The sequence below is a fragment of the Lemur catta genome, chromosome 3 (genome assembly GCF_020740605.2).
Source record: "Lemur catta isolate mLemCat1 chromosome 3, mLemCat1.pri, whole genome shotgun sequence".
In the NCBI taxonomy this organism is placed as follows: Eukaryota; Metazoa; Chordata; class Mammalia; order Primates; family Lemuridae; genus Lemur; species Lemur catta.
The window spans coordinates 23,891,217-23,918,747 of record NC_059130.1 but is presented as its reverse complement, the minus strand read 5'-3'; the positions used below and the strand labels follow the sequence as shown (position 1 = coordinate 23,918,747).

The window sequence follows — 27,531 nt, the reverse complement described above, 5'->3', positions numbered from 1 at the left end:
CTAGAAACCAGTGATCTTTCTTGGAGACTGTTACTATTATAGAAAGCAAAGGGAAATAAGACTGATAGGATAATAAGAACAAATAGCTAAAATGAAAAAGGTGCTTTATCTCACCAGTATTTATAGAAATCTTATTAATGATTTTATTATGCATATTATTTTTTGCTCTTCAGATTGGCCATTAGAATTTTTAAAACTTTTTAACAGTGTTGGCCTGAGTGTGGGAGAATGCAAACTCTTATACTCTGGTAGAAGTATAAATTGGTACCGTAGTGCTCCCTTATCTGTGGTTTTGCTTTCCATGGTTTCAGTTACCTGCAGTCAACTGTGGTCTGAAAATAGCTGAGTACGGTACAATAAGATAATTTGAGAGAAAGTGACACAGTATTCACATAGCTTTTATTATAGTATATTGTTATAATTGGTTTATTTTATTATTGTTGTTAATCTCTTACTGTGCCTAATTTATAAATTAAACTTTATCATGAGTATGTATAGGAAAAAACATAGTAGATATAAGGTTCAGTACTATCCACGGTTTCATGTATTCACTCCGGGCCTTGGAATGTACCTCCGTTGGATGAGGGGGGACTACTGTATACAGACTTAGAGGGTAGTTTGGTATTGTCTAGCAAAATTTAAAATGCTTATACCAGGTCTATTTCTGTGTCACAGGATGTCTTTATATGAAAGAAAAGGAATGCTTGCCAACATATTTTCTGGGACTCGTATAACCTGACGCTAAAACCAGACAAGAATAGTACACTAAAGGAAAATCATATGCTAGTTCACTCATGAACATAGGTGCAAAAATTCACCCAAAACACCAGACGTAGAATCCAGTAATATATAAGAAGCCAAATTGTGTTCACTGTGAACCAAGAATTCAAAGTTAGGTTGACAGGAAATCTTTTAATGTAATTTTATAGATTAAAAATGAAAAACTATGATCATTTTAATAGATGCTGAAAAAGTATTGATAAAAGTCAATATTCCTTCATGAAAAATATTCTTAGTAAACTAGGAATAGAAGGAAACTTGTTTTATCTGCTAAAGAGTATTTGCCAAAATCCTAGTGTAAAACATAATATTTAATGATAAAATGCCAGGTATATGCTTTTTAAAATCAGGCACAAGAGAGGGGTGCCTGCTATCATTGCTTCCTTTCAATATTGTATTGCAGATTCTATAATAGCTAATACAATTAGATAAGAAGAAATGAAAAGTAAGGATTGGGAAGGAAACAAAATAGTTATTTTTCTCAGATGATGTGATTGTATATGCTTTTGGGTTTTCTGTGTATACAAATTATTAGAATTACTAACAGTTCAAATTTTTATATATTAAGGTCAATATACAAAAATCAGTTATATTTCTGTTACTAGCAAGTAACTGTTAAAACAGAATTTTTAAAAAAGATACTAAGGCAATTAGAAAGTCAGTTCAGTAAGAAAAGTGGACAAAAGACATGAAAGAAGAGAAGATAAGACATGAAAGAGAAAAAATATGAATGGCTGGTAAATACAAAAAAGTTTAGCTTTATTAGTATCAGGAAAGGCAAACTAAAACCACAACGAAAGGGTGATGCCAGCAAAAGTGGCAGAGTAGGAGCTTCCAGGGGCCATCCTTCTGCAGAAACACCAAAAAATTTGGCAAAACTGTCAGAATCAAGCTTATCAGAACTCTGGAAAGATAGTCAAATGTGTATAGCAACCAAACTTTTAGCCAGCAGAAAGGGCACTGAAACAGGATAGGCGATCTTTGTAGTGTTTTTATTTACCCTAGCCCCACCTCCCTCCTTGGCATGGCTACAGTCTTGAAGATGGCAGCCTGTGTTCTTCTATTGGGATACCTGGTTTCAGAAAGAGTAGATTGTCTTCCTAAGGGATTATATTTGTCTGTTTTGACCTGACTTGGGGTTTCCCCGAAGGACTGCTGCCTGGAGCAAAAAAAATAATTGGGGCAAACAATAGACATGATGGAAGTCTCAGAAGAAAAGCTGTCGAATGAGCTTTTTGCAGGGAATAGGGGCTTTGAAAAGCTATTCTGTGTGGGGAACCTAGAAGGCCATGTGGATGCTCAGGGCAACATGTATGCTCAGAAAAGACCTGAGAAGACCATTAGCTGGTCTTTAGGCTCAACACAAGCAGGAAGTGAAGGTTAAGGCAGATTTGTAAATGTTAGGGCTGATTGTTGAAGGAGTGCCCCAATAGCCAATTAACAAAGACCTGGGAGCATTTTTTTTTTCTTTTCTTTCCTCTTCTCTTCTTTCCCTTTTCTTTCTTTTCTTTTTTTTGTTTTTGTTTTTTTGATTTTTTTTTTTTACACATTCAAAATGTCCAGTTTTCAACAAAAAATTATGAAGCATGCAAAGAAACTAGAAAGTGTGCCTCATTCACAGGGAAAAAAATTTAACAGAAACTACCCCTGAGGAAGCACAGACATTAGACTTACTAGACAAAAACTTTAAGTCAACTGTCTTAAATATGCTCAAAGAACTAGAGGATACCATAGGCAAAGAACTAAAGAAATCCAGGAGAATGATGTTTCAACAAAGAGAGAGTATCAGTAAAGGGGTAGCAATTTTAAAAAGGAATCAAATAGAAATTTTGGAGCAGAAAATTATAATAGTTGAATTGAAAAATTCACTAGAGGAATTCAACAGATACAGAAGAAAGAATCGGTGAACTCAAGGATACGTCAGTTGAAATTATGCAGTCTGAGGAATACAAATTTAAAAGATTGAAGAAAAACAAATAGAACCCAAGAGATGTGTGGGACACCATAAAGTGTACCACAACATATGCATCATGGAAAGGAGAGGGAGAAAGGTACAGAAATGTGTTGGAAGAAATAATTGCCAAAACCATCCCAAATTCACCAAAAGATATGAATCTGCACACCCAAAGAGCTCAATTAACTCCAAGAAGGATAAACTCAAAGAGATCCATACCAAAGCACATTATATTATAATTAAATTGTCAGAGGCCAGAGATAAAGAATCTTTAAAGCAGCAAGAGGGAAGCAACTTGTAACATCAAGTGATCTTAAATAAGATTACTTTCTGCTGATTTCTCAGCAGAAGCCATGGAGGCTAGAAGGCAGTGGGATGACATATTTTAAAGTACTGAAGAAAAAACTCCCTGCCAAACAAAAATTCTAAATCTGGCAAAACTGTCCTTCAGGAATGAAGGAGAAATCAAGATGTCCCCAGATAAACAATAGCTGAGAAGGTTCATTATTAGTAGACCTGACCTAAAAGAAATACTATAGAGAATCTTTCAGGCTCACCACAGATCTGTTAAATTTAGTTTCTGGCATAGAGCCAAAGAATATGCACTTTAAATAAACCCTCCTATTGGTTCTTAACACACCCAAAACAAAAACCCCACAATGAGATATCATTCTCTATCTATCAGATTATTAAAAACTAACAACAATAACAAAAAGTCCTATGATACAGAGTGCTTGCTAGGATGTAGCATAGTACAAACTCTTAAACGCTCTTGGTAGATGTGTAAATTCGTACAGCCACTTTGGAAAACAATTTGGCATTACCTAGTAGAAGATGTATAGACTGTAAAATAGTTGTACAGATCACTAATAGAGAAACTTTTGTACTTTTGCAGCAGAAGACTCATACAATAATCATAGTGCCATTTGTAATAGTAAAAAACTGGAAACAATCCAGATGTTTAATTAGATTCTTTTTTCCTAATATGTGGTTTAATTCTGTTTTTTTGCTAGCTCTGGGACCATTTGGATCACACAATGTTTTTTCAAGATTTTAGACCATTTCTAAGTAGCAATCCACTGGACCAAGATAATAGAGCCAATGAGAGGGGTCACCAAACCCACACTGACTTCTGGGGACCGAGTCGGCCTCCACGGCTACCAGTGACTCGCAGATACAGATCTCGAGGAAGTACTCGTCCTGATAGATCTCCAGCTATTGAAGGGTGAGTTGTTTTTACGTTCTCTTTAAGGGTAGTTTCAATGAAGGACTTATTAGCATAATCTAATCCTTATGAGATTCTCGTACTTACTACCTTTGTGGACAAGATGAAGATATATAGGCAGGATGAAAATGAAGCTAAATTACATATTTGTCCTCACATATTACCTAGTCTGTATTCACCTGGATTTTAAACTAAAGGGTGATAAACCAATGTTATAAATCTCTAGTTAACATTTTTATTAATGTCTCATATTAATGTATAGATGTTATATGTCTTAGTCCATTTTGTGTTGTTCTAACAGAACATCTGAGACTGGGTGATTTATAAAGATCAGAGATATATTTCTTATAGAGAAATAAAATCTCTACCAGAGATTTATTTCTTGTTTCTTCTGGAGGCTGGGAAGTCCAAAGTCGAGGGGCCCACATTGGGCAAGGGCCTTCTTGTTGCATCATCCCATGATGGAAGGCAGGAGGGCAAGAGAGCACCCATGAGTGAGAAAGAACTCATCCTTTTATCAGGAACTCACCCCCACAATAACTGATCCACTTTATTTATTTTTCCATTGAGGTGTTTTATTTGTAAGTATGTGTTACATCCCTAGAAAAAGAATACAAGGATCTTCCGTCTTGTGTGTTTTCTTCTTGCTTCTTCATGGTCCATGATGCCAGCTGAAATTGTCAGTACAGTGAAACCAAACTGGCGGGATGGGAGCAGATTATTCTGCCATTTTTCTAGATCTTTGAGTTGCACATCAAATCTGGGGCCTGTGAGGTTCACAACAGTTTTCCCAGCTCTGTGATCATCGATGATTTCAAATTCACCAGTGTATCCATGCTTCATCATCACAGTTAGAAACCGGATGATGACTTTGGAGCACAGCATTATAAGAACTTGACATTTGCCTTTCTTTTTGGCATTGTTGATGCTCTTAAGAGCTTCAGCCAGGACCACTGTGGCACACCATTATGGCATGCACACCATTATGGGGGCACAGAAAGATGGCAGAAAGAGGCAACTGATCCACTTTCATGATAAAAGCATTGATCCACTCATGAAGGCAGAGCCCTCATGACCTAATCATCTCTTAAAGTTCCCTCTTCTCAACACTTGGGGATTGAGTTTCCAACACATGAACTTTGGGGGGACACCTTCAAACCATAGCTATATTATATTTATCAAAATTTCAGAAGATACTGAAAGAGATATGAAATATATTAGATGACATTAGGATTCAAAAAGATTTCAACAGGTTGGGCAGTGGACTTAATATGAAATTTAGTAGGATAAATGTAAAGTCTTATGACTGTAAAAATAGTCATGCAACAAATGTTATTGAGTGTCTTTTATGTATGGGGCACTGTAGTAGGCACTGGGAATACAATGGTGAACGAAACAGATGGTGGTCCTTGATCTCATGGTTTCCATTTAGTAGGAGTAATAAACATTAATTTTAAGTGTTTGCCATATGTGCAGGACTATGCTTCGTGGTTTATCTACTATATCTTGTTTAATCTGTATGAAGTAATAGGTGCTATTGCTGTTTTCATTTTATATAAAAATAAACTGAGACAAAGAGAAATAAAGTAACAGCCAGGAGTGAACCTAGGACTTGAACCCAGGGCTATATGAATCTAGTGCTGTACTGTCTTATATGGCAGCCACTAGCCACATTTGGCCATATCAGTTTAAATTTAAATTAATTAAAAGTTAATAAAACTCAAAATTCAAAATTCCTGAGTCCCACTAGCTACATTTCAGGGGCTCAGTGGCCACGTGTAGCTAATACTACTATATTCGGCAGTACAGATTATAGAAAATTTCCATCATCTCAGAAAGCTCTATTGGACAGCCTCTTCTAAAGTTTACACTTCCCAGCCCCACACTTTCTAGACTTTACTATTAACATTTTACTCTACTTGCTTTGTCACATATCTATCCATCTATCTGTTCATTAGTTCATCTTTTGTACATTTCAAAATTAGTTGCAGACTTTCCTTCTTAGGACAAATACAGGATATGGGAAATTAGATTTAATGGGATTGTCTAGGACAAAAATAAATGAAATTTTATTTTTATTTTTTTATTATTTTTATTTATTTATTTTTTTTTTGAGACAGAGTCTCACTCTGTTGTGCGGGCTAGAGTGCCATGGCGTCAGCCTAGCGTCAGCCTAGCTCACAGCAACCTCAAACTCCTAAAGGCTTAAGCAATCCTTCTGCCTCAGCCTCCCGAGTAGCTGGGACTACAGGCATGCACCATTATGCCTGGCTAATTTTTTCTATATATTTTTAGCTGTCCAGATAATTTCTGTCTATTTTTTTGGTAGAGACGGGATCTCACTCTTGCTCAGGTTGGTCTCGAACTCCTGAGCTCAAACGATCCGCCTGCCTTGGCCTCCCAGAGTGCTAGGATTACAGGCATGAGCCACTGCGCCGTGCCATAAATGAAATTTTAGATTGTTTTAATAGCTTATAGTGCCCAGAGGTAACTCCATTATATCCTGCGCCAGTTAAACTACATGTAGATTTTCTTTTTCTTTTTCCTTTTTAATTTCAAAATATTAAAGATGTACCAATATTTTTCTTAACGTGAATAGCTTTTGTAATGTTTGAGTCAGGGCTATTAGTGTGCTCATCATCTGAATAGAGTTCACTGTACCCATTAGAGTACCCCTCCCTTCCTCCTCCCCCCTGTATGATTTCCAATGACTTTTACTTCCCTCTGCCCATGTGTGCCCATCAGTTAGTACCAGTTTATTAGAAAGTACATGTGGTGTCTCTCTGCCTGTTTGAAACCCCGTTGTTGAGCTTTTTTCAACTATAGTTCATTTAAACCTTTACCTCCTGTGCTGTTTATCTTTTTTTTTCCTTTCTACCGACTAAGCCAATTTTGGACCAATGGGTCTACTTTTCCTTGTTCCTTTACTAGGGGATGGTTAAGTACTGCTAAAGGGAAATCACATATATGTGCCCATTGGTGGCCCTGCAGATAGTAAAGTATATTTAATCTCCATTGGACTGTCAGTACTTTTGATTTGTCTTTTGTTTTGCATTCCCTCAGCAAATATTTTGAATTTTACCAAATTTCACTCTCCAAATTTCCTATCCAATAGCTGATTCTCAGCAGCTGACTTATATTCTCCATTATGAAAATTGGGGCCTTAGGCATGAACTCCCCAAATCCCTGTGCCCAACTTCTCTATCTCAACATTCATTCTCTCTCCAGTCTCCTGAGATGAGGTGTCCTTTCTTTTTCTCAAGACAAACCTGTCAGCCCATGTTCCTGACCCATTCCTTACCTACTTCTAGGATTTTGTTTCATCCATTTCCTCTTCCTGCTCCTATTTTCCCCTTTATGCCCCTTGGGTACCCGTTTACCCTTTAGCTCCATGGTTTTTAATCCTGGCTGTACGTTAGTGTCACTGAGGATATTTTTAAAAATACCAAAACCTGGCTCCCACCCCCAGAGATTGTGATTTCATTAGTCTGGGCTGAGTCCAGGTACTGGTATTTTTTAAAAGCTCCTGAGGTTATTCTTATTGTTGCCAGGGTTAAGAATGATTGCTCTAGTTATGCCTAATCTCTTTCTTTTCCTTTTTAATAGAATTTCTTAAGAGGCGTCTACGTTTACTTTCTGTATTTTCTCATCTTCCATTATTCTTCTACCTGTTGTAGTCTGGCCCTCCTTTCACTGTGGTGACTTTCTAATTGCAGACCCAGTGAATAGTTTAAAATCTTTATTGTAAAGTCCAACTCACTGAATTCAACTTCTTTGGTCTTTTTTTTTCCTCCTTGAGATTCTGTACTGCTTTGACCTCCATGTCAGCACATTTTCTTCTCTGACTTTTCCTTATGGGTACTTCCTAAATATTGGTTTTCCTAAGATGCTTCCCTCATCATGCTTTTCCTGTTACACTACAACAGGGTTTCTCAGCTATTGATATTTTGGTCTAGGTAATTCTTTGTTGTGTGGGGCTCTTCTGTGCATTATATAGGATGTTTATCATCATCCCTCGCTCTACCCACTCCATGCCCATAACACCCCCTGCTCCCACCCCAGTTATGACAACCAGAAATTTCCCCTAGGGCCAAAATTGTCCCTGGTTGGGAATCACTGCCCTATACCTGCTCTCTGGTCATTCTCAAGTCCTATTGTGGTTCTAATATAATAATTACCTATATACTGAAGACTTTTAGATCTGTATTCCTGTTTTGACATTTTCCCCTAATTTAAGGCTTAAATATAGAACTTCTTGTTACACATTTCGATCTGGAATGTTCCATAGATACTCCAGACTCACCAAGATGGAAACTAAACTTTTTCTTCTAAACTTGATCCTTTTCCTTTATTTTTGATTTGATTGGGGATACCACTCTCTACCCAAGTTAGGAGCCTGGGCATTGACTTCAGATCTTCTCTTTGTCTCACCTACCCCTCTCATATACATACATTCTAATTAGTCATCAAGTCTTTCTGACTTTTTTTTTTTTTCCCTGAGACAGAGTCTTGCTTTGTTGCCCAGACTAGAGTAAGTAATGTGGCGTCAGCTTAGCTCACAGCAACCTTAAACTCTTGGGCTCAAGTGATCCTCCTGCCTCAGCCTCCCAAGTAGGTGGGACTACAGGCATGTGTCACCATGCTCAGCTAATATTTTCTATATATTTTTAGTTGTCCAGCTAATTTCTTTCTATTTTTAGTAGAGATGGGGTCTCGCTCTTGCTCAGGCTGGTCTTGAACTCCTCCCGCCTCGGCCTCCCAGAGTGCTAGGATTACAGGCATGAGCCACCATGCCCGGCCCTTTCTGACTCTTATTTTCTATTTCTCAACTCCTGTTTTGATCAGTCATTTTTCCCATAGTTCAGTTTCCCCATCATTTCTTGCTTGCCTCATTATTGCATTAACCTCTTAACATTTTTCTCCTTCAAGGCTTTTCCATTCTTAAATTTATTCCCATATTAGTTTTGCAGGATTATCTACCTAAATTTTCAAATCTGTATCACTCCCCTGCTTAAAATACTATTGTCATAGGGTCCATAACTTTATATATAAGGCCCTCTACGTTTTATAACCCTTCCATCCTCTGCAGCCTGGTTTCCTGTCGCCTCCTGCTTTTCTTTTATTCCACCAATACCAAATTTACAGTTTTCTCTGTAAACCATACTGTCTCGTTTTCTGTACATTTGCCTAATCTCTTTTGTCTGGCAGAAATACCTCTACTGCTTTCTTAACCCAATTAAATCAATACTTCTTTCAGTCAGAAATTTAGATATGGTTTGAGGATTTAGATTTAGATATGTCTTTGCTATATGATGTGTGGGGCGATATCTATAAGACTTAAAGGTGAGAGCTTGAAATCATCTGTGGACTCATTTGTTCACATGTCTGATAGTTAATGCTAGAGTGTGGCTGATGGTGTAGTTTGTGCTGTCCACTGGAAAACCCACAGATGACTTCCCTTAGTTTTTAAGAGTCCAAGCTAGGTTTTTCCTTTTTCACAGAGTGTCTGTTAATTTGGACTTGTCTGATTGTTTCTTCACTGGGTAAGAGTACCGGATAGTGATGTATCAGTGTATCACAACAGGTGGCACATGATGTTGGATTGTCCCATCATGGGTAATGATGATTTTTTTCTTATAAAGGTACCCTTTCTCCTTTGTAATTAGTGTATAATCTGCGGTGATAACTTAGCGATTGAATGAATATCTGGTACCGTAATAGTTTTTCACCTAATGGTATTGGCATCTATTAATGATCCTTGCCTGAATTACTACTGTAATGGCTATAAAATAATGATTTTCTATTTCTATGATTCCTTCTGCAGATACTAGGCATTCTTCATTCTTCTGTAAAAAAGAGTTCTTCCTGCCCCACCTTATCTGTCTGTCTGTCTGGTTATTTATTTATTTTAGCATGGACGCAGAGATTTTTTTTTTTTTTTTTTTGGCAGGATCTCTCACTCTGTCGCCTGGGCTAGAGTGCAGTGGCATGATCATAGCTCACTGTAAACCTCAAACTCATGGGCTCAAGTGATCCTCCAACTCTCTTATTAATTTAAGGGCTGTAAACAAAGGCTACTGCCTAAAATGTTTAGATCCAACTACTCTGACCAAATTGGGATTATTTGACCATCAAAATGAATAATGATTAAAATAAAATCCATGAGGCCAGGCATGGTGGCTCGCACCTGTAATCATAGCACTTTGGGAGGCCGAGGCAGGAGGATCACTTGAAGGCAGGAGTTTATTTATTTATTTATTTTTTATTTCAGCATATTATGGGGGTACAAAAGTTTAGGTTACGTATATTGCCCTTGCTCCCCCACCCCGAGGGGGAGTTTGAGACCAGCCTGGGCAACATAATGAGACCTGAGACCCTGTTTCTACAAAAAGTAAAAAAAAAAATACAGCTGGACGTGGTGATGTGCCCCTGTAGTCCCATCTACTCAGGAGGCTGAGGCAGGAGGATCACTTGAGCCCAGGAGTTTGAGGCTACAATGAGCTCTGATTGTACCACTGTACTCCAGTCTGGGCAGTAGAGCTAAACCCTGTCTCTAAAAAATTAAAACAAAACAAAACAAACTTTTGCTCAAAAATTTGCTCAGACTAATAAAATGTCACTGTGAACACATTAGCTTGAATCATTCTTCCATGGTTGATTGCTGCCTCTTCATTCCGTAGAACATCGTGGTGTACTGTACTGTGACATTGTCCCTTTGACTAATAGCAGAGAGTAGGAGAAAGACATAAGCTTTCTTTTCTTACATGTCCTTTACCAGATAATCATATTACCTTACTTAGTAATGTGCAAATAATGTATAACTTGATGTGAGGGTGACTTAAACAAGAGGGTTTTTCTTACACATAACAGGAAGTCTGTAGGTAGGTAGCAGCAGGTTAGTTCAGTGTCTTAACCATATCAGGGTTGGATCTCTGTGATTCTCTTTGGCCTTTCTTTCATTCTTACTGCCTTAGGTGGAAAGAAAGGAGAAAGGTTTGGCATCAGCTTGTTTACCCCCTGGTTTCTTTTTGTTTTTTTTTTTTTTTTTTTGAGACAGTCTCGCTCTGTCGCCCTGGCTAGAGTGCAATGGCATCATCATAGCTCACTGCAACCTCAAACTCCTGGGCTCAAGCGATCCTCCTGCTTCAGCTTCCTGAGTAGCTGGGACTACAGGCACGTACCACAATGCCCAGCTAATTTTTTCTATTTTTGGTAGAGATGGGGTCTCACTTTTGCTCAGACTGGGCTTGAACTGCTGACTTCAAGCAGTCCTCCCACCTCAGTCTACCAGAGTGCTAGGATTATAGCCACCACACTGCCCGTCCATTTATCCCATTTTTTTAAGGAAAGCAAAAACTTCTACTGCCCCACCCTTACCCAACACCTTCTACCTCCATACCCGCTGCCAAGAGAATTCCATTCACTGGGCATTGTATCACATGCTTCTTACCCCAGTTGTAAGGGAAAGCTGAGAGAACACGGATTTAGCTTTTCTATCCTTTACAATGGGAAGTGACAAGGGAGAATGGTGTCAAGGATAGATTTGGGGTCAGCCAGCTACAGTGTCTGCTAATTAGCTATTTTATCAGCTACTTCAGCTAATAGAATAAATGGCATGCTAATTTAGATTAATTGTAGCATAGAGTTAACATATTAACATTTCTTTCATATTAAACAATGTTTTAGCAATATTCTGAAGATTTTTATCTTATCACTTACAAAACATATTAAGCATGGGAATTCCCCCCGTTTTTTTGTGGGTGTCACGAACTGAGAAATTTAGGTTCCCTAAATCAGTGTTTTTACATTTCAGTCATTTAAATATTTCTTGATGAATTTTCCCCCTGTCATCATTATTATTTTTTTTAAAAAATAGATTCACCTGTTTTTAACTTTATTTAGACATATTATAAAAGGAAGCTTCATATTTTTACATGTGCAAACTTTATTGACTATGTCTTCAATAGCCAAATCACCATTTTTTTCACTCATCTTTGTTGCTAAGTAGAGACCACTTTATGAAATAGGATCAGAAAACGCCAGATATTATTTTCTGAGGCTCTTTGACATAGGCATGTGACCCATTTCTCACCAGCTGAGACCTAAAGGAAGGATGTCTGGGAAAATTTTTCCTCTCTTATAAAGGAAATACCCAAGGAGAATCTTAGCTTTTTACTTCCTGTGTGAGGATGTGATGCCTGGAGCTGCTGCAGCCATCTTGGAACCATTTATGGGAGACATGGCTGATGTGCTGAGAATGGCAGAGTAGGAAAATGGAAAGAGGCATCTTTCATTGAGTTGCCATACCAAACCTGGGACTCTTTACCTCCAGACTATTTGTTAGTTAAGGTAAATAAATGTTCTTGCTGCTTAAGCCATTTTTAGTCAGATATCTGTTATTTGCAGCTGAATACATCTTTTAACTCATATTGTTTACACAGATAGAAAAACATTTGCCATTAATACAAAGTAACCATAAAAATAAACACATTAAAAATAAAGCAACCTTAGTTAATTTTAAAAACAAAATAAAATTTAAAAATTAAAAATAAACATTGATAAAATAAAAATGCCTTAGGTTTCTAAAGTAGGCTTCTACCTACTTCTCTGACTTTATTCCACACCTTTTCTCCCCTTACCCTCCATTCTATCCTCACTGGCCTTTGAGTGCCTCACAATTGCTCAGTTCTCTTCAACCACGGGCCTTTGTACATTTCAGTTTCATCTGCTGGAATGTTCTGCCCCCAGCCCTACTCCCCGACTCTTTTCCTTAGTTAACTCAGAGTCATCCTTTGGATGTAATTTCAAGTATCACTTCCTCTGGGAAGCTTTTCCTGGCACTCTTACTGGGTCCCTGTGTATATTTTCACAGAGCTCTGTGTGCTTTTTAGCACTAGCCACGGAAGCAGATTTATTTTTGTGTGGCTATTTAATGTCTCTCTTTCCTACTCACAGTTTGGACTGTAAGTTCCAAGAAGGCAAGGATCCTTATTTCTCTAAAGCCTAACATAATAACCTGGCATATAGCACATCCTAAAAGAAACATTTTCCATAATTTTAAGATATGTTAGTGAATACATACATTTCCTTCTGAATGTAACTTTTACTATTGTTACTTTTACATTTTGCCACCCAGGCCATATTAAATTGGATTTCACTTATTGGTCAAGTAACAGTGGAGTGGTAGGGGATAAGCAAAAGAGTTATTGTTCATTTTCTCAGGTCATTGAATATTGTGGGGACGTTTTGAGATTCTAGGTTCTCCAGGCTCTCCAAATCCAGAGTAAATATCATCTTGTTTGTCTTTGACTTTTCACATAAGAAATGTGGCAGACTTTTGAATTAAAACAAGTGTGTAACCACTGAATTTGTTTTGAAAATATCCCTGTGTATATAAAAATAACTTAATGGTAGTGTTACCTGCCTTGGAAAACACTGCCCTAACATTCTTATTCTAAGTACACAGGAAGACAATAGCAAGCCATTAGAGGTATGTAAAAATAATTTTTAAAGTTTTTGCTATGTTTATCTGGAAAGTAAAAAATCCAATTTATATACCTGTTTATACCTGTTGTAATTTTTCTAGCACTTCCATGAAGGCAGAAACAATATCTAGTTGGATATTTTGAATATTTAATTTTCTTCATATTACAATGTATCTTGTCCATTTTTCTATGTCATTGTTTTTATATCTGCCAGATCTCTCACATTGAAACACATAAATAGAATTCTGTTTTATGAATACACCATAATTAATTTATATAGTCTCCTAATTATGGACATTGGATATCTTTTAGATTCTTTCTTCATCGTTGTAAACTCTACTGCATTGAGCACTCATGCTTATTTATATATTTTTGTATGTCTGTGAAAATGTATCTTTCCATGTTTTCCATTCTTTTCTCTTTATACTTCAGTTTGGATATTTTCTATTGATCCATCTTCAGTTTCATTAATCTTCTATGTCTAATCTGCTGCTACATCTAATGAATTCTTTGTTTCAGATACAATATTTTTCATTGCCAAAATTTCCATTTGATTGCTTTATGGGTTCAAATTCTTTGATGAAATTCTGTCTTTTCTATAACAAATTAGTCATAGTTAATTTAAAGCCCTTTTTTGGTAACTGCAATATCTGGATCACCCCAGCGGCTATTTTTGTTGTTTATCTTTTCCTCTTGGTTTTTGGTCATTTGTCCTGTCATTTGGCATGTCCATTAATTTTTGGTTAAATGTAGGTAATTTGTGTAAAAAATTGTAGAGGCTCTTGACAGTGTTACTTTTTGCTAGAGAGGGTTTATTGTTTTCTTGCTAGACATACATAGAATAGTGGATGATCACTTTGATTCTATCAGGGACTATGCCAAGACAAGATTGGGTTGCAGCCCTGGTAAGGATAGTGTACTTAGGTATCACCCTTGGCTTCCAGAGGTTTCAATTTAGAGCTTGGTGTATTTTGTGAGGCCCTTTCTCCAGTAGGTCCTGAACTCTAATCTTGGTCTAATGAGAGTGCTGTAGCACTCTGCTCTATTTTCCAAAGGCTTCCACTTAAGTTTTTTATTTACTGCCATGTGTAGTCTAAGGTTTGGTAAGTGTTGTGAAGGGAAAACTGCTGTGTGCTTGTGCCACATGCTGTGTGCCTCCTGAGTCTTTGCCAAAAGACCTAGATTTGCTGTTTTTTTCACAGTGGCCCTCCATTGAATCTTTGTACAGGATTCTCAGCCATCTGCTCTTGCCCAGCACCAACAAATGCAGTTGCAGAAACTGGCTGCTGCTTCCAACATTATTCGCTCTGTAAAGTCTTAACCCCTCTATTTCTCATTGTCTTAGTGCAGCTCTCCTTGGCCTTCAAACAAATTACCTGACTTTTCTAAGTATATGGATTTTCTAAGTTGTTCTAGGTATTAATGCTGGTCTGCTACCAACTGCTTTTTTTTTTTTTTTTTTGAGATAGAGTCTCCCTCTGTTGCCCGGGCTAGAGTGAGTGCCGTGGCATCAGCCTAGCTCACAGCAACCTCAGACTCCTAGGCTTAAGCAATCCTTCTGCCTCAGCCACCCACGTACCTGGAACTACAGGCATGTGCCACCATGCTCGGCTAATTTTTTCTATATATATTTTTAGTTGACCATATAATTCCTTTCTATTTTCAGTAGAGACGGGGGTCTCGCTCTTGCTCAGGCTGGTCTCGAACTCCTGACCTCGAGCGATCCACCCGCTTCGGCCTCCCAGAGTGCTAGGATTACAGGTGTGAGCCACCGTGCCCAGCCCTACCAACTGCTTTATCTCACCTGAGAGTGAATGTCTGTAGAAATGTTTCTGTATAATGAAATTCTAACAGGGAAAAGTGCTGGGTCAAAGGGCATGACCATTTAAAAATTGATGTTGCTAAATTGCCCTTGTGAAAGGCTATAACTATTACAGTCCCACCAACAGCATTTGAAAGTGTATCCTATATCCTCATTAAACTAGATACTATCAGTCTTTATCTTTGTAATCTGGTAAACAAAAACATGGTAGTTACTTTTGTTTTAATTTATGTCTCTCTGATTTTTCACTTTTAGATTAAGCTTATTTTCATATGATTATCGGATACTTATATTTTTATTCTGTAAGTTAATTGATATACTTTGCCCAGTTTTCCTGTTACGGAGTTTTAAAACATTGTTTAAGGGCTCTCTCTATATGTAGTATGGATTTTAATCTTTTATAGACATTGCAAATATAAATTTCTTTTCATTTTGTCTTTTATCCTTGGTAACTCTTGCTGTATAGATGTTTTTAATTTTTAGGTTTAAATTTTAGGATATCACATCTTTCAGTCTTTCAGATTTGACATCAAGCTTTAAAAGGCTTTCCTTATTCTAAGATTTTAAAAATTTATTTCTGTGTTTTCATCTGGTATTTTCTTTATCTGATGCTTTTGTGGTTGTATTAGTCAGAACTCTGGTTACGTGGTAGAATTCCAATTTAATATAACTTAAGAAAAAACTAGAATGTATTTGTTCATATAACTGAAATGGTTCTTTCCTATATCAGACCTAACATCTCCCTTTTATAACATATATCTTGTAAGGCCTCTATCTGATTTGAAATTCATTGATATAACCTATAGATCATAATTTTAAAAAATATATGTATATATTATATTGGGCTGGGCGTGGTGGCTCATGCCTGTAGTCCTAGCACTTGGGAGGCCGAGGCGGGTGGATTGTTTGAGTTCAGGGGTTCGAGACCAGCCTGAGCAAGAGCGAAACCCCGTCTCTATTAAAAATAGAAAGAAATTATCTAGGCAGCTAAAAATATATATAGAAAAAACTAGCTGGGCATGGTGGCGCATGCCTGTAGTCCCAGCTACTTGGGAGGCTGAGGCAGAAGGATTGCTTAAGCCCAGGAATTTGAGGTTGCTGTGAGCTAGCCTGATGCCACGGCACTCTAGCCAGGGCAAAAGAGCGAGACTCTGTCTCAAAAAAAAAAAAAATATGTATATGTATGTATATATGTATATATTATATTATTCTCCAATTAGTATAAATGAGAAATAAAAGTAATATATAAAAATATTATGTGTATAAATATGTAAATGCTTAGCCATAACTATTTTGGAAGACAAAAATTTAGATGCTTGCTTCTGTATATAGAATCATTAGGAATGTGATAGCTAGAAACACAATGGTACAAGAATATTGTATTTGCAGTTCATCTACCATAAGCAGCATTGGTGTAGTGTTATGATTTTACAAAATGGTGAAGAACTCTTGGGAAGTTTCAGGGAGGAGAAAAGTATAAACTCTTGATTTTGATAATAGTTACATTCCTGGAAAATTCAGTATGTATTAAAACCAAATGGAAAATATTTTGTGTTTATTTGCAGGATGGGGTTGGGTTTAGTCACAGTTAATTATAGGTTGTTTTTCACCAAATGAATGTCCAGGCAGAATGTCAGAAATATGCATGTTGGAGGACAATTCTTTGTTGGGCCTGACAGTCCTTCTATTTATTGCAGCCTGCCTAGCAGTCCTCTTTCCTACTTGGAAACTGAATGGTGCCTCCCATTTATTGTGACTGGCAAAACTACCCCATCAGATTTCTAAATCACTTCGTAGGGGTGATATTGAGAACCACTAATGTAAATTAGAAGTCTATAAATTAGTCTGTAAATTAGTATGTGGATCTAGATAGTCAATCAATATGTTATCTTCATCTTTTTGTCACCCTTCTTCTGCCTATCTCTCTGAAATCTTGTGTTGACATCATGGTTAGATAGCTCTCCCTATGTAAAATGAAAGATAGCCAGTAGTGGCTCCAAGTTCATAAGCATATTAGAGCATTCATCCCAGAGGATGTCTATCTGTCAGCTTTCATGGATGGTTTCTGGACCTGATTGGGCTTTTATGTTCACCCCTCCAGTGGGTGGGGAGTATTATTTTTGTGTATTTTTTAGTTAAGGATCTAACTCCCCCCTCCTCCAATATGAGTATCCAGTTATTTGCAGCATAATGTATTATTGAAAAATCCATCTGATTTGAAATATCATCTTTATTATATATGCATTTTCATACTCTTCTGTCTCTGGATTCTCTGTTAAGTTCCTGTAGATCTTTATTTATGTGTTCCTTTGCATGTACCACACTGATTTACTTACTGTGATTTTGTAGTATGATTTGATACCTAGTAGGGAAGGTCCCCCTCATTATTATTGTTTTCTAAAAATTTCTTGATGCTTCTCTTACATTTACCCTTCCAAATAAATTTTAGGTGCAATTTTTCAATCTCTGTCACCTCCTCCATCCCACTGGGATTTTGATTGGAAGTGCATTGAATTTATATATTAATTTGGGGATACTTGGCACTTTTTTTTAAATAACATTGAAAGTTCTCATTTAGGCCCATGTCTCATGTCTCAGTTCATTTATTTATTTATTTTTAATAGATTTTATTTTTTAGGTTCACGACATATTTTAGTTTTAGGTTCACAACAAAATTGAGTGGAAAATACAGAGACATTTTTCAGCAAAGTAAAGTTTTTTAGTTTCATTTTTTTTAACTGATCATTACTGGAAAATTTTTTGTTACCCTTCATCTTGCTACTTAATTGGATTATCTTATTGGCTGTAATAGTTTTTCATTTTATTCTCTTGGGTTTTCTAGATTAGCAGTCGTATCATCTACAAATATTGATTGTATTTTTTCCTTCCTGTGTTTATGCCTCCCATTTTTTCTCATCTATTGCATTGACTATCAAAACAAAGTTGTCTAATAGTAGGTGTCCCTGTCTTCTTCCTGACTTTAGTGAGAGTGAATTAGTGTTTCTTTGTTAAGCATGTTTGCTTTGGGTTCCTTATATATGCAGTGTCATATTAAGAAAGTTTAGTTTTGTCCCTGATTTATTAGGGGCTTTTAATTAAGAATAACTAGTGATTTTATCAAATTCCCTTTGCATTCTTATCAAAATGACCTTGCAGTTTTTCTTATTTAACAGTTAGTGCAGGCTGGGCATGGTGGCTCACGCCTGTAATCCTAGCACTCTGGGAGGCCGAGGTGGGCGGATCGTTTGAGCTCAGGAGTTCGAGACCAGCCTGAGCAAGAGCAAGACCCAATCTCTACTAAAAATAGAAAGAAATTATATGGACAGCTAAAAAAATATATATAAAAAATTAGCCGGGCATGGTGGCGCATGCCTGTAGTCCCAGCTAGTTGAGAGGCAGAGGCAGGATTGCTTGAGCCCAAGAGTTTAAGGTTGCTGTGAGCTAGGCTGATGCCACGGCACTCTAGCCTGGCCAACAGAGTGAGCCTCTGTCTCAAAACAAACAAACAAACAAACAAAAAACCCTTCACCAGAACCACCTAGCTAAGCTGCTCCCAAATTCCTGACCCTCAGAAATAGTGAGATAATGAATATTGTCATAAGCCACTAAATTCTGAGGTAATCTGTTACACAGCATTAGGTAACTAATATGCCCCCCTTGCTTGCTAGTGACATGAACAGCAAATTATTATTACATGCTTAAACTGGCCAATAAGTAAATAGTAATGACCAAGTTTGAGAGACCAGCATAGTTCTTGATGCTCTGAAGTTAATCCTACACAAATGCTTGGAGTTGCCAGGGACAGCTCACCAGCAGCTGATCAGCTGATGGTCAGCTCTTTCTTAGCTGCTTACTCTCTGGAAGTCAAATGTTAGTTCCATGTTTTTGCAGCAGTAACAGAGAGAGCCTGTTCAGGGTGGCTCTGATAGGTATATGAGCTGTTGTTTGGAAATTATCTTCACTTGATACATACAGTATTTATATTGATTTCTTTTTTTTTGTTAAAAACATAAAATATTTTCTTGTTAAACCTAAATGTGGCCAGGTGCGGTGGCTCACACCTGTAATCTTAACACTCTGGGAGGCCAAGGCAGGAGGATCGCTCAAGGTCAGGAATTCCAAACCAGCCTGAGCAAGACCGAGACCCCGTCTCTACTAAAAATAGAAAGAAATTAGTCGGACAACTAAAAATATATAGAAAAAATCAGCCGGGCATGGTGGCGGATGCCTGTAGTCCCAGCTACTCGAGAGGCTGAGACAGAAGAATTGCTTGAGCCCAGGAGTTTGAGGTTGCTGTGAGCTAGGCTGACACCACGGCACTCTAGCCTGGGCAACAGAGTGAGACTGTCTTAAAAAAAAAAAAAAAACCTAAATGTGGGGATGAGACTAGGGAAAAGGAAGGTAGTGTAGGTATTTAATTTTAGCAACTCATATATCGAAGAGAAAAATCAATCCACAGGGTCTGGAGTGGAAGTCACATGCTAAGACCAGATAAGAATCTTTATTTAGTTTGCAGAGCTGTGCTCTGTCTAGGTTTTCCTCCTACTTCCCTGGCTGTTCCTTCTCAATCTCCTTTGCTTATTCTTCTTTATCTTCCAGAGTTCTAACCATTGAGGGCCCAGGGCTCGAGTCTCTAAGCTCTACTATTTTCTATCTTGACTTCTTTGATAATTTTATCTAGCTTTGTAATTTTAAATACCATATATAGGCCAAATGTCCAAATTTTATCTCCAGCCAAGACCTCTGCCTACTCAACATCTCCACTTGAATGTGTAATGAGTACCCCAAACTTATTATGTCCAAAACTGAATGAACTCCTAAAACTTGTTCCTCCTAGTGTTCCCCATGGCAGCTGATGGTGGCGTCATTTTTCTAGTTGCTCAGGCCAAAAACCTTGGTGTCATCCTTAACTCTTCTTTCTCTTATACCCCACCATCCACACAAGAGTACAGTGCACTGAAATAAAGATAGGTTTTAATGTAATAAGTACAGACTAACAGATGGCAATCTCTATTATGTGGTCTGGAAAATGTGTTGGTATTGATCTAATACAAACAAAGAAAAAAACCCTAGCAAATACTAATATTTTATCATCCTAAAAAAATTCTTTGAAGTGAAATGTGAATAATTCCTTAGACTTTATCACAATCTGAATGGAATTTCTCCTAAAGACCATGCAGTTTCCTTTGTTGATTCTATATACACCAACCATCTGATTGCTTTTGCTTTCTTGATATCTGAGAAATTCAAGGTATTATGCTAACAAGCAGAAATGAGTTTTTAAGTCACTGAAACAGAATACCCCCAGTTGTAAATTAATAAATTGATCTTCTGGCACAGATCAGATTCATTTAAGGTGAGATAAGACAAGCTAGGACCTGATTACACCTAGATAAACTATCATTTGAAAGCTGCAGATTAGAAGACAGAGTGTACACTTGGGGTACACTCAATAAATATTTGCAAAATGAATGAACAATGTGAGATGTACCTGTGTTCATGTTAACAAAAAAGGTTTTACTCATGGCAATGAAAAAACAGAAGAAATGCATTTCATTTCAGGGGAACTCCTTAGATTTATGTGAGGAACACAGTAATAATTCCACAAAGGCTAATCTCTGACATTTGATTTCTTAAATACAAAGTACTCTGCCTACAGTGAAACCAGTAGAATGAACAAGAGCCTGAGATGCAGCCCATGGAAATCACAAGTTAAAAGCCTGACAAACAGAATAAAAAGTTATATTCCTTCTCAGAATAACATGATAAAGTGTTATCAGGAAGAAGCCATGCTAAAATTTAATCAATTAAAAAATTATAGGGTGTGAAGTTGTAGTAAGACTGAGCTCAGTGGCTCACGCCTGTAATCCCAGCACTTTGGGAGGCCAACGTGGGAGAATCACTTCAGGCTAGGAGTTCAAGACCAGCCTGGGCAACATAGTGAGACTCAGCCTCTATAAAAAATTAAAAAATTAGCTAGGCATCGTGGCACGTGCTATAATCCCAGCTATTCAAGAGGTTGAGGCAGGAGGTCTGCTTGAGCCCAGGAGTTCTAGGTTACAGTGAGCCATGATCACACCACTGCATTCTAGCCTGGGCAACAGTGTGAGACCCTGACTCTAAAAAAAAAAAAAAAATTGTAATGTACGTTCAAAACATAAGGTGACATCACAATGACTACTACTATAAAGCGGTAACAACCATATGGAACAATCTGTGCAGACCTGCTAAGTGGGAAGAGTAATATGCCTCAAAGATATGCTGTTTCATTTACACTTCATAAAAAAAAAAGAAATTAGACTAAAAAGTTTCAAGTTCTACTTACTGACATTTTGGTATATGTGCCTTAGAAGGAAAGTTTCTGAGAAAGAGGAAAAAAAATTGGAGAGACTATATGATACTGCTAAAAATTTTTAAAGTACTTTGAATACTTATAATCCCACAAAATATAAATATTTTCATTTTTGTGTTATCCTGGCTCTAATATTAAACTGTCTTTATACCCTTAGGCAAGTTACCTAAGTTCTTTGTTGCCTCAGTTTCTCCTATAAAATGGAGATACTCACAGTCCCTTCTCCATAGGGTTATAATGAAGATTAAACTAATATCTGTAAAGCACTTAGACTAGCTTCTGCCATATACTTTAGCTATTATTACTACAAATACATATGTTCCATATACTTCTTAGAAACGTAATTGCAATTATCTATTTATTCAAAACAAATGTGTTTAGCATCTACTATAAAACAGATGATATTCTAGAAGCTAGGAATACAGAGATAAATAAAATACTGCCTAGATCATTAACCCCCAGCACTTTGGGAGGCTGAGGCAGGAGGATTTCTTGGAAAAGCTGTAACAGATCTGGTCGCCCAACAGATGCCAGGCCCAAGTAGAATTATGCGTAACTTTTATCTAACCTTTAAGGAATAGGTAATTCCCATGTTATTTAAACTATTCCTAAGCATAAAAATACAGTAAGTTTCCCCAGTCCATTTTATAAAACTAACATAATCCTGATACCAAAAATGATAAAGATAACACAATAAAATTACAGACTAGCCCCTTTTTGAATACATGTAAAAATCCTAAAAAAAGATTAGGAACAAATCAAATTCAGTATTGTATTAAGAGATTAATACTCCTTGACAAAGTAGTTTTTATTCAAAGTTTGCAGTGCCGATCCAACATTAGAAAATCTATTTGTTAATAAAATGCACTAACTGTTCTTTTTTGTTTGTTTGTTTTATTTTGTTTTGTTTTGTTTTTTGAGACAGAGTCTCGCTCTGTTGCCCGGGCTAGAGTGAGTGCCGTGGCGTCAGCCTAGCTTACAGCAACCTCAAACTCCTGGGCTCAAGCGATCCTTCTGCCTCAGCCTCCCGAGTAGCTGGGACTACAGGCATGCGCCACCATGCCCGGCTAGTTTTTTTCTATATATATTTTTAGCTGTCCATATAATTCCTTTCTATTTTCAGTAGAGACGGGGTCTCGCTCTTGCTCAGGCTGGTCTCAAACTCCTGTGCTCAAATGATCCGCCCACCTCGGCCTCCCAGAGTGCTAGGATTATAGGCATGAGCCACCATGCCCGGCCTGGTGAAGAGTTTTATGAGGTTATAATCAACATGTCAGCTGTGGCTACTGTCATCCGAACTAGGCCTGGAAGATATCTCTCCAAGATGGCTCATTCACATGGCTGCTGGCAGGAGACCTCAGCTCCTTACCATATGGGCCTCTCTGTAGGACTCCTTGAATGTCCCTTTGACTTGGCAGCTGGCTTCTCCCAGAGTAAGTGACCTGAGAGAGAGGAAGAAGGAAAAAAACCCCATAATACCTTTTTATATCCTAATTTTGGAAGCCATACGCTGTCATTTCTGCCATATTTTATCTGTAAAAAGTGAGTCACTAAGTCCAGTGTGTATTCAAGGGGAAGAGAATTAAGCTCCACCTCTGAAGAATTTGTGGACATATTTTAAAACCACCACAGTTTGTCCCCTGGGACACAAATATTTATACTTCTCTCATGTGCAAAATATACTCACTTCCTCCCAGGATCCACCAAAAGTCTCATTTTACAGCATCAGCTTGAAATGTAGGTAATTATCCTTTATTAGGTCCAAGTGTGGAGTATGGCCATGTCTCCTTGGTAGTTCCTTAGGTGCAATTTCTTTTGATGTGAAGATATGTAAACAAAAGAGACAAGTTATTTGCACATCACACATCCAACATACAGTGATGTGGACAGAGCAGTGATTTTGAACAGGTATAGAGATTCCTGTTCAAAAAGGGGGAAAATGGAATGCACAAAGAAAATGCTGATTCATAGTAACTCTGATAGTTGTCTGGAGAGATGTTGGAAGTTCCTTGATTAGGACTTCTATTCCTGTCTAGGAGTGCCTCTTTATTGCTCTTATTTCCTCCTTCTGGGCTCTTGAGTCTGTGAATCCTCTTTTCTTTTTCCTGAAAAATAGTTCATATTTGCAGTGGCATTGTTTTCTTAGTCTACTTCTTGCCAGTAGAAATTTGAAGGCCCAAAGGCCTCTTTTCATTTTGTACTGTCTCTCCACCTTTCAGTTTCAGCCGGCGGTGTTTCTTTTAAAAACTGTAGAGTGTCCTGTGAATCTTAGTGGGATTCATGCCATTAGGCAAAAGTCACATCCGCAAATCTCTTCTAGATAGTCCTTTTCTACCTTGGGTTTCTACTGAGATTACTGAGGGACACCACCTGTTGTGAATAGAATTGTGGCGCCCAGAAAGATATGTTGTAAGTACTAATCCCCAGTAAGGTCACTGTGAGTGTGACCTTATTTGTAAATACGATCTTTATAGATATAATCAAGTTATAATAAGATCATACTGGATCAAGGAGGGCCATAATCCAGTGGTTGGTAGTTTTATAAGAAGAAAGCCGTATGAAGACAGAAACAGAGATTGAGGTGATATGTCTACAAACCAAGGAATGGTGAGAATTGCTAGCAACCACCAGAAGCTAGGAGAGAGTCATGGAACCCTCAGAAGCCTCCAGAAGGAACTAAGCCTACTGATACCTTCCACAACAGTGAGAGAATAAATTCCTGTTATTTTAAGCTACCCAGTTTGTGGTGATTTGTTACAGCAGTGTTGGGAAACTAACACAATACCCTTAAGCTTCTTAGGCCATTGTTTGACTGAATAGTTCTCTAGGCACCAGTTTAGATCTGAGCTCTTAAGAAAGAATTTTTTTTTTTTTTTTAGAGATGAGGTCTCGCTATGTTGCCCAGGCTAGTCTCAAACTCCTGGGCTCAGGTGATCCTCCTGAGTAGCTGGAACTACAGGCGTGCACCACAGCTCTCAACAAAGAATTTTTATAGCCTCACCCTTGGCTTCATCTTAAACAAATCTTTTGGCAGTACCTGGGTTTGATCTTTGCTTGAAATCCATTTCTTAATTTTAGCACCATTTACTATCTGGAGATGCTGGGAATTTTCAGAATTATACAGCCCTAACTCCTTTCCTTTAATTTATTCCTCTTCTTTTGCATTTTAAAGTAAGTGGCAAGAAGAAGCCAAGAGGGACCTTCAACATTGGAAATCTCTTTAGCTGTAATAGATTATCAACCAGTTCGTGAGCCACAACTTCTACTTTCCGTGTTATGGCAGGCAACAACTTGTGCCAGTACATAACAAGGATCACTTTGCCCCAGTTTCCAATAAGATTTTTTCCACATTTCCTTAATCTCTCACCCTGAACTTCCTCAAAGGCCATAGTGCTTCTGCTGTTTCTTCCAGACTCTTCAAATTTTCACTGATGCTCTCCTCAGAGTCCTAGTTTCTGTCCATTGCTAGGTTCCAAAGATATTCCCACATTTTAGGTTTTTGTTATGGCAGCCCCCACTTCCAGATATCAAAATCTGTATTAGTTATCTATTGCTATATAACAAATTATCCCAGAGTTTAGTGGCTTAAAATAACAAGCATTTATTATCTCATAGGTTTAGTGGGTCAGGAACAGGTTCATTTGGGAGTAGCTTAGCTGAGTGGCTCTGGCCCAGGGTGTCATGAGCTTACAGTCAAGATAGATGTTAGCCACTGCTGCAGTCATTTTCAGAATTGGTTAGGGCTTACGCATATTCTGGCAAGTTTGTTCTGGCTGTTGGTGGGAGGACTCAATTCCTCATCACGTGGACCTTTCCAGAGGACTGATATAGCAGCCCCCAGAGCAAGTGAGCCAAGAGAAGTGCAAGGAGGAAGCCAATATTAGACTTTCCCTGCTACTAAAGTTCAACAATAGCTAATTGCACTATTTTTTTTTTTTTTGAGACAGTCTCGCTTTGTTGCCTGGGCTAGAAGTGAGTGCCGTGGCATCAGCCTAGCTCACAGCAACCTCAAACTCCTGGGCTTAAACAATCCTACTGCCTCAGCCTCCCGAGTAGCTGGGACTACAGGCATGCGCCACCATGCCCGGCTAATTTTTTCTATATATATTTTAGTTGGCTAGATAATTTCTTTCTATTTTTTTAGTAGAGACGGGGTCTCACTCTTGTTCAGTCTGGTCTCGAACTCCTGAGCTCAGAAGATCCACCTGCCTCGGCCTCCCAGAGTGCTAGGATTACAGGTGTGAGCCACCTCACCCGGCCCTAATTGCACTATTAAACCTGTTTTTTGCTTGCTTTTTTGTGTTTTACTAGTTATTTTTTTAATTGGCAAAAATTGTATATATTTATGGTGTACAACATAATGTTTTAAAATATGTATACACTGTGAAAGGACTACACCAGGCTAATCAACGTATGCATTACTTCTTATTTATTTATTTATTTATTTGCCTTTTTTACCTTATCTCAGATGACACAGATTATCACTTCTGCCATATTCTATTCTTAAGAAGTGAGTCACTAAGTCAAGGCCACACTTGGGAGGATATAAAATAATTTTTGGACATTTTCAAACAAATATGAGGGATTCTGAAAAAGATAAACTCATAGAAGCAGAGCAGAGAGTAGAATGGTGGTTACCAAAGGTTGGGGGTGGGATGGGGATTGGGGAGATACACTTCAAAGGATAGAAAATTTCAGTTAAGAGGAATAAATTTAAGATATCTGTTGACAACAACATGGTGACTATAGTTAATAACAGTGTATTGTGCACTTGAAAATTGCTGAAAGAGTAGATTTTAAGTGTTTTCATTACAAATGAATATGTGAGGTAATGCATATATTGATTAGTTTGATGTAGTCCTTTCACAGTGTGTATATATTTTAAAACATCATAGTGTATACCATAAATGCATACAATTTTTGCCAATTAAAAAATAAAGAATAAAATACAGAAAAAGCAAGCCAAAAATGGGTAATAGTGTAGTTAGCTATTGTTGAACTTCAGTAGCAGGGAAAGTCTAATATTAACTACTACCATTGTTATTTTGATTGGCCTAATAAGTAAAATGGGACGCAGGGGGTTAAAATGCATATCATGCATAACACAGGAGATCTAAGGGAAAAATTTCTTCAGTTTTTTTCTTTTTCTGAGACATCACCCCAATATCTCTTTGGTTAACAAAGACCAACTCATGAGAATAAAGAACTGGGTACATGTGTCATCTTAAGTATTCAAAATGACAAGTGCCAAGCATGTATGTATTTGGATATATTTGTGTTACAGTCATCTGAAATACCCTTAAATTAGAATTATTCTCAAACTAAAGAAAAAAACCCTTATACAGAAACCCAATGTATAAAACACATAAAAATGAACCTACCCTTGTTAAAGAGAGGAGGGCCCCAAATCCCACTGGCTTGGCATCTCTTTCAACCCTTCCTTATATTGGTGCCAGATATCCAAGTCATATAGTTTGAAAACTATACCATACTGTCAGATTTCTTTCCAGCCTAATTTATAAAAAATCTATTAATCCATATGGTAGCAGAGCTCAGGAAGATAGCCCTAATAGCAAGATAACATACCACCGAGTGGCAGGCTGATTTCTGGTGCTCTCTCTTGTGTAATAGAGATGGCTTTTGTGAAAAGCCATTTTGGTTTGGGGACGTAGTTGGTGATGAGTCAGCCATGAATATCGGTAGAGTACTTTCATTAGTTTGCTGTCTTATATAATTTTTTCTCCTCTGACAGCATAATACAACAGATCTTTGCAGGATTCTTTGCAAATTCTGCGATTCCTGGATCCCCACACCCTTTTTCCTGGTAAGTAACTAATTGCTTTCTAGCTTACTCTGTTGGAATAGCATCATTTTAAGTGCTATAGTGAGAAAGAAAGAGAGCTGCATAGGTGA

The 27,531-nt window shown here is 37.6% G+C and overlaps 1 protein-coding gene across 2 annotated transcripts in view; it reads left to right on the top strand.

Annotated features, from left to right (window-relative positions):
• The window catches only part of RNF115 (ring finger protein 115), a 69,370-nt gene that overhangs the window by 36,086 nt on the left and 5,753 nt on the right, over positions 1 to 27,531 (top strand). For both annotated transcript variants that reach the window (XM_045544858.1, XM_045544859.1), the window contains 2 exons: positions 3,748 to 3,959; positions 27,371 to 27,442. In XM_045544858.1, the coding sequence (XP_045400814.1) occupies positions 3,748 to 3,959; positions 27,371 to 27,442 (284 nt within the window). The remainder of the gene's footprint in view (positions 1 to 3,747; positions 3,960 to 27,370; positions 27,443 to 27,531) is intronic.